We start from the raw sequence: 10,910 nt of genomic DNA, 5'->3' as shown, positions 1-10,910 counted from the left end.
GGACTAGTCGATAAGTGAACTATAGGTGACCTGACAAAGTAGAGGAGGAAATTGTTGTGGATGCACAATTTATGTTGTCTGATAAAGAAACTGAACAGTGTGAAGTACTGGAGGGATTATATGAGTCACCGGAAATGATAATGAAGTAATGAACCCATATCCGTTTACAGTAATGAAATCTATCTGAATTTAATTGCTGGTCATCGTTAGACAAGAATTTGTTTGTTTACGAATCATCAGCGGGCACGATCTGTCATGCATGTATTTGTGTTCTTCAGTGTCTATGACTCTATGTCATGTCTGTAAATATTTTATCTCGAGCAGCCTTTAATTTTAGCAGTTGCTGGAAGTCAAAATCCATCAATGTTATTGCCATGGTCAAATTCCAGATCATTTTTCACCCTTCTTGGCTAGTGCTTGCATTTTGTGGGGGGGGGGGGGGTGCGCGGATGCTTTGGCGGCTGGCGCCATGCATTGGGCTCGTTCGTTCCTGTGCAGTCAGACCAGTCGCATCATCCTTCGCCGCCTGGTAGTGGTGCCAGCGGGCCGTCGGATCGTAGAAATACGTTGATGCGATCATCAGGAGAGTGCCGCAGTGCGCGCGCGTGGGCCCACCATGTCAGGGCGGCGGCCAATGAGAGGCGCGAGCCGTACGGGCGCGTGTACTGTGCACGGGTGGCCCCCAGCAGCAGTGCAGTAGTATCCTGGATCCGCTGGTTCTGGTGGACACTGGCCGCAGAGCTTGAGTGCTTGCTTTGGTACCACCAGTCTACCGGAGCAGCAGAGCGGAAGCAGAGCATCTCCTCCTGCTTCTCCCTGGTGGCGTGGAGCCTACACTACACTACGGGCTCGTTTGGTGGGGCTCCAACTCCGGTTCCAATCACGACTTCTGCTGGAGCCCTACCAAAGGGCAGCGTCACAAACGGCTCCGCGGTGGAGCACCCATAGAGTCGGAGCCCTTTTTTACTGCCGAGGAGGAGCTAAAAATAGTGGCTCCTCCTCCTCTTTCTTAGGGAGGACCCACAGGAAGAGCCGTTTTGCCAAACCTTTTGTTCAAAAGGAGGAGCTAGAGCCGGAGAAGTCACTCCACTAGAGGAGCCAGAGCCGAAGCGGAGCCGGAGCCCTACCAAACTGGCCCTACACCATACTAACGTCCATGTGCGATGATTGATGCCATATCCCATAGTAGCAATAGAGAGCAGAGCAGAGCAGTCTGGTGATGCAGGAGGAGCACGAAAGGGAAGCCCGGCAGCCGGTGCCGGTGATCTTTTTGCAAGTGGCTTCTGCTTTGTTTCGACCTCTTTCTTTTTCTTTTTCTGCAGCTTTTGTTTCCTTGACGAAAAATACGGTACGGTTAGGGCAGGTAGTACTTAGTTAGTACTGTAGCAAAGGTTTCCTCTCATTGGCTTAAGCAAGTGTGGGACTGTGGGTACGTGCTGACGGTTGATGGCGCCGTTTCTGTACATGCATGTCTATTTGATGGAATTCCTTGTTGGCCACTGCCAGCCAATGGCGAGAGGCGCAGCCATGTGCAGACCAGCCAGCCTAGCCAAATCTAACAGCCTTTTCAAAGCCTATATCTCTTCTTATCCTGTCCACAAGAACATCTTGGATAAACCAAAAAAAAGGCTGATCGATGGAAAAGCAAAAAAGTGTCAGATCTGAGGAAAAAAAAGAAGATGGAAAAGCTGACGCGATCGTGGAAGGTCGGTACAGCTATGGAAGCAAAGCAACGGCCGTGGTGAAGTGAAGTGCAGCAACTAGGCTATTTTCCCTTTGCTCCAAGAGGGTTGTGGTTCCATTCCGTTTAGTAGGGACACTGTACTGTGCAGACGTTGTTCTTGGCAGCTGGCTCGCTCCTCGTTTCGGCATCTTCCAACATTCCAAAACATGCCACTTCCAACCACCGTCACCAACAGCGACAATTTCAAAGATTATTTTTCTTTTTATGGGGAGCAAGTTTTGTAAAAAGAAAAAATGGTCTGGTGTTTTGTCTTGAAGATTTTGAGCAAGTTGCAACTTGCAAGTGGCCTTTGCTTCTGAAGTCTGAACCCCCTCATCGCCTGCGTCCCCTGTTCCGAAACGATAGAACCTGCAGCAGCCTCTGCCTGTGCATGTCGAGCACAGCAGCAGTAAAACATGTGCTGCCTGCCGGCGTTCATTCGATCACGAGCACCACTTCCGATCCGATCCTTCACGTGCGGCCGCTCCCGGCGATCGCCGGCGTGCATCGTAACTTGCACTCCACACGTGATTGGCCAGACACCGGTCAGGGATGCCCCATGCGACCCGCGCCCTCGTGCCTCGCGATGATGCTCCTCCTCTGAACCAACGACGACCAATGAACCAAAAAAAAAAAACTTTTATCATTCCATTATACTGTATTTTCCTTTACATTGTATTCCATTGGTATTTGCAACGTGCACGTACTCAGCATACGGTCCGCGTACGCCTACCATTTCTGCAGGCGGTCTCCGACGAGGCGCGCGCCATGTACAACGGCGGGCAGGCGGGGCTCACCTTCTGGTCCCCGAACGTCAACATCTTCCGTGACCCGCGGTGGGGCCGGGGGCAGGAGACCCCCGGCGAGGACCCGGCCGTGTCCGCGCGCTACGCCGCCGCCTACGTCCGCGGCCTCCAGCAGGCGTCCCCCTCCGGCGACAGCCTCAAGCTCGCCGCCTGCTGCAAGCACTTCACGGCCTACGACCTGGACCGGTGGGGCGGCACGGACCGGTTCCACTTCAACGCCGTCGTGGCGGCGCAGGACCTCGAGGACACCTTCAACGTGCCCTTCCGCGCCTGCGTCGCGAACGGGAACGCCGCCAGCGTCATGTGCTCCTACAACCAGGTCAACGGCGTGCCCACCTGCGCCGACGAGGGGTTCCTCAAGGGGACGATACGGGGGAAGTGGGGGCTGGACGGGTACATCGTCTCCGACTGCGACTCCGTCGACGTCTTCTTCCGGGACCAGCACTACACCCGCACCACCGAGGACGCCGTCGCCGCCACGCTCCGCGCCGGGCTCGACCTCGACTGCGGGCCGTTCCTGGCCCAGTACACGGAGTCGGCGGTGGCGAAGGGGAAGGTCTCCGACGCCGACGTCGACGCCGCGCTGGCCAACACCGTCGCCGTGCAGATGAGGTTGGGGATGTTCGACGGCGACCCCGCCGCGGGCCCGTTCGGGCACCTCGGGCCCAAGGACGTGTGCACGCCGGCGCACCAGGAGCTCGCGCTCGAGGCGGCGCGCCAGGGCGTCGTGCTCCTCAAGAACAAGAAAGGTAAGCACAGGGGCGGCGTCCTCCCGCTGCGCCCGGCAACCCACCGCACCGTCGCCGTCGTGGGACCGCACGCCGAGGCCACGGTGGCCATGATCGGGAACTACGCGGGCAAGCCGTGCCGGTACACCACGCCGCTGCAGGGCGTGGCGGGGTACGTGCGGCAGGCGGTGCACGCGGCCGGGTGCACGGACGTGGCGTGCGCGGGGACCCGGCAGCCCATCGCCGCCGCCGTCGACGCCGCGCGCCGCTCCGACGCCACCGTCATCGTCGCCGGGCTCGACCAGAAGGTCGAGGCCGAGGGGCTGGACCGGTCGACCCTGCTCCTCCCCGGCTGGCAGGCGGAGCTCATCTCCGCCGTGGCCAAGGAGTCCAAGGGCCCCGTCGTCCTCGTGCTCATGTCCGGCGGCCCCATCGACATCGCCTTCGCGCAGAACGATCCGAGGATCGCCGCCATCCTCTGGGTGGGGTACCCCGGCCAGGCCGGCGGGCAGGCCATCGCCGACGTCATCTTCGGCCACCATAACCCAGGTACGTACATTAACTATTTAACTCCCATCAGCTTATATAATCACAAATTTTAAATAAACTTCAAAGTTTGCAACGAGAAAAGTAGTCTAATTTGAATTTTCAATTCAAATTTGTTTGCAGGCGGGAAGCTCCCGGTGACATGGTACCCTGAGGACTACCTGCGGAAGGCGCCGATGACGAACATGGCGATGCGCGCCAACCCGGCGAGCGGGTACCCCGGCCGGACCTACCGCTTCTACACGGGCCCCGCGATCCTCCCGTTCGGCCACGGGCTCAGCTACACCCAGTTCACGCACTCGCTGGCGCACGCGCCGGAGAAGCTCACCGTGCAGCTCACCGGCGGCCACGCGTCCGCCGCCGCCGCGTCGTCGTCCTTCCCCAACGCGACGCGCTCCGCCAGCGCCGTGCGCGTGGCGCACGCGCGCTGCGAGGGCCTGACCGTCCCGGTGCACGTCGACGTGAGGAACGCCGGCGACCGGGACGGCGCGCACACCGTGCTCGTCTACCACTCGCCGCCTTCCGCTCCCGGCGCGCCGGCGAGGCAGCTGGTGGCGTTCGAGAAGGTGCACGTGCCTGCCGGCGGCGTGGCGCGCGTGGAGATGGGCGTGGACGTGTGCGAGGGGATGAGCGTCGCGGACCGGGACGGCGTGCGGCGGATCCCCGTCGGCGAGCACAGCCTGATGATCGGCGAGCTCACGCACACGGTCACTCTCGGCGTCGAGCAACTCGGCGGGGTATAGAACGAAACGCAAGGAAGCGACGAAGCGTAGGAGGATTCAGAGGCGTGTCTGAATAATTTGTGTCGTTTTGGGAAGGGGTCATTGGATTGGATTGTGATTGCTGCGGTGCTTGCTTCTGTCTCTGCAAAGGTGGAGATGGAGATCTCAAAAGTTCGAGAAGGCACCGGATTTACTGAAATTTTGTTGAAATTATTGCAAACGATTAAAATGGAAGGAACACAGAAGAATGTCGTTTCTTTCTCAGCGTCAGTGTTTTCTGGTGTCAAGATTTAAGCATTTCACATAGAGATTACTACTTTGCAACGGGACTACTCCTAAAAAGCTTGTGATATCACGCACTTTCCACTCTTGCCTTAGATTGAGGGGGTGTTTGGATGCGGGGTAGTAAACTTTAGGAGGGATCACATCGGATGTTCGGACGCTAATTAGAAGGACTAAACATGTGCTAATTATAAAACTAACTGTAGAACCGTTTTGTAATTAGACTATATTAATACTTCTAATTAGTATCCAAACATCCGATGTGACAGGCAGTTTATGAACCTGTATCCAAACAGACCCTGAACAAGCCAGGTAAACTGGTCAAAGAGATTCAGATAAAAACGGTCATTACTCTGATCTGCGGTTTGAGTCTGGAAAGATGACAAGAGCTTCTGTGCTTGCAGACCTCCTAGGCTCCTACTGACTGAAACACTGTCTACGGATTAGTTGTTTCTTCTGTCTGGTCCAAAATCATGTGCTGGTCCTTCCTTTGTCTTGGCCCACCGAATTTTGCTGTAGAAAAGCTTGAGCTTGCAACAGAATCTGTCTGAATTTCTTCAAGTTGAAGCCCATGGATTTGTTTCCTCTCTGAAGTTTCAAGAGAAATCTGGCCTAGACAATGTGTCAATGGCGCAATGTGGCATCTGACGCAGAATTTTTTTTTCTTTTTTTCCCAGCAAGTGTGTTCCATAGTTCTTCTGGAAGGTCAACGACAGAGGCCCCGGCCGTTCCAACCTTCTCGCTTGCCTCCTCGTCGCTTTCGCTTCCATTCCAAGCTCAGAGCTCCTCTCCCCAGTTCAGCTCGCACTTCGCACGCGAGATCTCCCTCCAGTCCTCGCCGCCCACTCTCCACGACCTCCCCGACGGAGCAGCCGCCGTTCTGAGCGCCAAGGGCCCGCGCGATGGGGTGGGCGTCGCGGTTCCTGACGGCGGTGACGTTCCTCGCCGCGGGGGTCCTCTTCGCGCCCGACGCGCTGCGCCTCGGCGGCTCCGGCTCCGGCTCCGGCTCCGGCGCAGCGGCGGCGGCGAGGCTGGTCCACCTCCTCGCCTTCGCCACTGCCTGGGGCGCCGGCCTCTGGGTCGCCTTCATCGGCGGCACCATCATGTTCAAGTAAGCAGGCGACGCTGCCGCTTCGTTCGCCGCGTTGGTTCGCTGAAACTTTGGGGTCGCTTCGTTGCTAGCTGCCGTTTGGGAAATATTCTCCATTTTAGGGGGCTATCTGCAAAATACCTCCCCGGCTGCGGCGATGGATTCCGCCGGCCGGAGACGTCCTCCTCCCTTCCACGGCCACTTCGTACGCTATCTCCCTGTCCCTCTCTGTCTCTCCCGCGTCGTCCTCACCGTGCTCCACCCGTCGCTCGCCGAGAACGGCACTAGCACTGTCCCCAAATTCGAAGAAGTTTTGAGACGGGAGAGAGAGAGAGAGAGCTTCTCCTCACACGGTCGCACCACGCGATTCGTTCCCTCTCCTGGTGCGCGTAGCCCTCCAGATCTCCGATGGGAATCTCCTCCTTCCTGATGCGACTCCAATCGTCTCCGGCGGCGCGACCCTCCCTGTCTTCTCTGATGCGATGAGGCAATCCGTCAATCCGGCCATGCCGCAGGGTGCGACTCAAATCATCGTTGTCTCCGGCGAATTGGGAAGAGTTCTGACTTCTGAGGAATCAAGTAGTTCTTCAGTAAATATTGCACCTTGAAATCTTTGGGAAACGCGACTCTGGAGCCAGCGGTTCCGCATGGAGGATCGTGAGATTGCTGAAGCCTGGTGCTCTGTTTTTTGCTCAATGTAAACCTGAACCAGATAAGAAACCCCCACCCAGCTTGTTTTCTTGCTGAAACTCAAGTGCAATGACTTTGGCCTTCCGTTGACCCTAAAAAAAATCTTTGGGAAGGACCACAAAAATTATGAACTTGGGATGTCTCGAGAAATATATGCTGTATGGAGAGAGCTCTTAGGTGCTAGATTTCCCATGAAACATTGGATGAAATGTAAGCTTGTGGATTCTGTGATGAATTCTGTCACCGTTTTGTCATAATACATTCTGAATGTTCTGGTAGCCACTGCTGCAGTTTTGCAATCAAGTGGGGTTGTTCCTCTGTTTGTTGGTTACGTATTGGGAGTAATATGTTTGTGCAGTCTTAGAGTCTAGAAGGTAATGTATATTGCTCAGGTGTTCAATTATACCTTCTACTTTTTTTAGGCATTATACATATTACCTATTTATAGTGAGAACAGAGAAGTCCACCTGAAAACTAAAGCCTACCATATATTGTTGTTACAATAGCAATATACCACCATGTGCCACTGTGCTGGTCGACCATTCCCATTCAGAACATATTCTAAACTTTGACAATGTTTTAATAAAATATTTTTTATTCTGAAGGTACTTACCGAGGCACCAGTTTGGGAGTCTGCAGGGGAAAATGTTCCCGGCGTACTTCATGTTGATATCAGCATGTTCAGCCATATCTGTGGCGGCATTCGCATACCTGCACCCCTGGAAGACAGCATCAACCGTCGAGCGCTACCAGCTTGGATTCCTTCTTTTGGCCCTTGGCTGTAACCTGTCAAACCTTCTAGTCATCACACCTATGATGGTTGAGGTGAAATACTTTGTTCATGGCCTTAGCTTTTTATGCACCTCTTGTTTTGCATTTGCAAGATGCTAGTTACGCAGAATATCACAGAATTATAGCTTGAGTATGTGATAATATCATGACTAATGAATGCAAGTCTTACACTTTTTCTATGCGATTTGAGATTTACTATGCTGACGGTAGTTGAGGTATGTAGGGCAAAAGGAAGTTACTTTGATGTAAATTATTATTTATATGGTTATTTAGGTCAGCAATTTCTGAGTACTATTCCTAGCAGCGTTCACAGGAATATGACTTGTTCTTTATTTTATTTTCAAGAATTAATACAGATAGCATAAAGCAGAATTTAGTCCTTGAATAGTCAGCAATCTAGCATTTGGAGGCGAAAATTTAGCTTGGCTAGAAGTTAGAAGCATAGTTGTGGATGCATTTTGTGGGAAGGCAGTTAATTTGACAAAACAAGGATAAATGCCTGACTGCGTATCTGAACCTTTCAAACATACATCTTATTGTTTCTGAGATTTGGTTGGTGATTGTTTTTCATTGCAGTACACATCACTTGGCTGTTGTTTTAGAGAGCAAACTTAACAATTGAGATATCTTGATTGCTGAAATCGACAATGACAGTGTTCTGCTATTTGAGTAGGGTGGGGGTTATACATTTTTGTTTTAAAAAAAAGAATTGTGCCTTGCATGCTTGTACTTTGGTTGGTTGAACAATGAGCACTACCCTTCGTAGTTTGTATACTGTCATTTTCACTTGTGCGTATTGAATTGCTCTCTTTCACCCAGATGACGATGAAGAGGTACAAGCTGGAGAAGGACCTTGGCATCGGCAGCGAGGTCGGGAACTCCAAGAACAAGGAGATGGCGAAGAGGAGCCCCACCCTGGCAGCAATGAACCAGAAGTTCAGGATGATCCACGTGGTGTCGTCGCTTGCCAGCCTCATGTCCTTCGGCAGCCTGGCCATGCACTCCTGGTACCTCTCCAGCAAGCTTGACCTGTGACTGCCTGACCGAGGGCTTTGCCATGCTCTGAAGCTTGCTGCTGTTAAGAGTGTTGGTGACCCACTAAACTCTGAACTTAGCCTAGGTTTCTGTGGAGAAAAAAAAGTTCTGTCTATGTGAGAACCTTGGTCCTTGGGATGATAATGATTAATTTTAATAATGTACAGAGTGCAAGCAGGTCGTTTCATTTTGAAATTTATCTGTTGGAAAATGTCGCTGGCCAATTCCTGAGATTTTACAAGGCAAGATAGTCAAGAAATGCAGCTAAAAATGGATTGTCTGAATATTTTTAAGCCCATGGATTTGACGGCTTAGTTGACTTGACCAAACTTTAGAGAAAGAGAAGCCTGAAGGAGTGTTGATGGGATAGCAGAGCTCATATCCCACTCACACCCCAGACGGGAGGGCAGCGAGGGCTAGGTTACGGTTGGGAAACAGCTTGGCTCTCGTCCCTCGATTCGCACGAGCACAGCGCCAGGAGAAGCCCTCGGACATCGCAGCCGTGGATGAGAAGAGCAGGCTCGCAGAGTCCTTTCCGTGCTTCGGCTCCGCGAGATCCACCACCTCCATTGCTCTGCTCCGCGAGATGCCTCCATTGCTGCTACAGCTGCCGTCCTCCAAAGCTCAGATGCGTGTCAATCCAGCACGTGCAATGAAGGAGAGCGCCGCCCGCGCCATCAATCTGACGTCACCTCTTCCGACTCCTCCCGCAAGCTCAATTGCTGCAGCTCCGGTTCTCCCTCTTCCTTCACGGCCCATCGAGCTCCAGCGCCATCGATTCGAGGTCAAGCATGGCCGACTGAAGCTTCAGTGACCGCGGCGGGAACATCCGGATTCACGACAGGCGGCTTCACTCGCAGATTCAGCAAACTGGCAATGGAGGAGTTGGACCCGATGGGTTCGCCGATGGTACGGGAGAGGAGAGGTGAGGCATTGGGGAGGTGAGAGAACCAGAGCACGTTGCTGTGCGCCTAGCTAGCGGAGAAAGGTCGTGAAGTGCGTAACAGGTAAGCCTGGCTTATGAGCTCCTTTTGCATTGGCGGAGCCTGGCTAAGGGCTCTGGCCAGGCAACCAATCACCACCTCCAGCATTGCTGGAGCTTGGTTATGCAGGAGAGAAGCCTGGTTATGCAGGTACCCCGGCCAGGCCGGCGGGCAGGCCATCGCCGACGTCATCTTCGGCCACCACAACCCAGGTGTGTTTGTTCACTCCCATCATCAGTGCATCAGCTTAGTCACAAATTTTAAATAAACTGCAAATCTCGCAGCATGAAAAGGAGGCGAATTTGAGATTTCAATTCAAATTTGTTTGCAGGCGGGAAGCTCCTGGTGACATGGTACCCTGAGGACTACCTGCGGAAGGCGCCGATGACGAACATGGCGATGCGCGCCAACCCGGCGAGCGGGTACCCCAGCCGGACCTACCGCTTCTACACGGGCCCCACGATCCTCCCGTTCGGCCACGGGCTCAGCTACATCCAGTTCACGCACTCGCTGGCGCACGCGCCGGAGAAGCTCACCGTGCAGCTCACCGGCGGCCACGCGTCCGCCGCCGCCGCGTCGTCGTCCTTCCCCAACGCGACGCGCTCCGCCGGCGCCGTGCGCGTGGCGCACGCGCGGTGCGAGGGCCTGAACATCTTCTTCACTCAGCTCATGTTCCTTCCTTCATTGCTAAATGCAAATTGTTTCCTCTTGAAGTTTTGAGAAATCTGGCCTTAAAAAGGTCAGATTTGTCCACGCAAAATTAGTCAACCTAAAAAATGGCGGATTTCTTTTTTTGAGAATGTAGAGAGAGCAGAAATATGCCTGTGTTTCTGCAAGGTCAACGGAGCCGACAGTAAGCAGGCGACGCCGCCACTTCGTTCGCCGCGTTGGTTCGCCGCGACAAATTTATTGACTTGTTCTTTATTTTGTTTTCAAGAATTTATATAGATAGCTTAAAGCAGAATTTAGTCCATGAATAGTTAGCAATCTAGAATCTGGAGGTGACAATTTAGCTTGGCTAGAAGTTAGAAGCTTAGTTGTGGATAAAACTTGTTGGAAGACCGTTAATTTGACAAAACAAGGATAAATGCCTGGCTGCGTATCTGAAATCGACAAATGACAATGTTCTGCTATTTGAGTAGGATAGGGGTTATACATTTTTTTTTTAGAAAAAAGAATTGTGCCTTGCAGGCTTGTACTTTGATTGGTTGAGCACTACCCTTTGTAGTTTGTATACTGTCATTTTCACTTATGCCTATCGAATTGTTCTCTTTCACCCAGATGATGATGAAGAGGTACAAACTGGAGAAGGACCTCGGCATGGGCAGCGAGGTCGGACACTCCAAGAACAAAGAGTTGGCGAAGAGGAGCCCCGCCCTGGTTGCAATGAACCGGAAGTTCAGGATGATACACGTGGTGTCGTCGCTGGCCAGCCTCATGTCATTCGGCAGCCTGGCCATGCACTCCTGGTACCTCTCCAGCAAGCTTAACCTGTGAGGCTATGACTGTCTGA

At 53.3% G+C, this 10,910-nt stretch overlaps 2 protein-coding genes across 3 annotated transcripts in view; both read left to right on the top strand.

The window, feature by feature from the left end:
- The window catches only part of LOC101780900 (probable beta-D-xylosidase 2), an 11,366-nt gene extending 811 nt beyond the window's left edge, over nt 1–10,555 (top strand). Inside the window, exons 2-4 of one of the 2 annotated variants that reach the window (XM_022829123.1) lie at nt 2,468–3,744; nt 9,548–9,609; nt 9,729–10,555. In XM_022829123.1, the coding sequence (XP_022684858.1) occupies nt 2,468–3,744; nt 9,548–9,609; nt 9,729–10,117 (1,728 nt within the window). In that variant the 3' untranslated portion in view covers nt 10,118–10,555. Of the gene's footprint in view, nt 1–2,467; nt 3,807–3,926; nt 4,796–9,547; nt 9,610–9,728 lie in introns of those variants that run through there. The other variant, XM_004979882.4, reaches the window with a different exon arrangement.
- On the top strand, nt 5,500–8,625 carry LOC101781305 (transmembrane protein 205). Its single transcript, XM_004979883.4, has 3 exons — nt 5,500–5,918; nt 7,193–7,412; nt 8,199–8,625. The coding sequence occupies exons 1-3, from the start codon at nt 5,710–5,712 to the stop codon at nt 8,412–8,414; spliced, it is 645 nt and encodes a 214-aa protein (XP_004979940.1). The 5' UTR covers nt 5,500–5,709; the 3' UTR covers nt 8,415–8,625.
- Nucleotides 10,556–10,910: the final 355 nt, after the last annotated feature.

This window comes from Setaria italica, chromosome VIII (assembly GCF_000263155.2).
Source record: "Setaria italica strain Yugu1 chromosome VIII, Setaria_italica_v2.0, whole genome shotgun sequence".
NCBI lineage: Eukaryota > Viridiplantae > Streptophyta > Magnoliopsida > Poales > Poaceae > Setaria > Setaria italica.
This window is presented reverse-complemented; position numbering and strand designations above follow the sequence as displayed.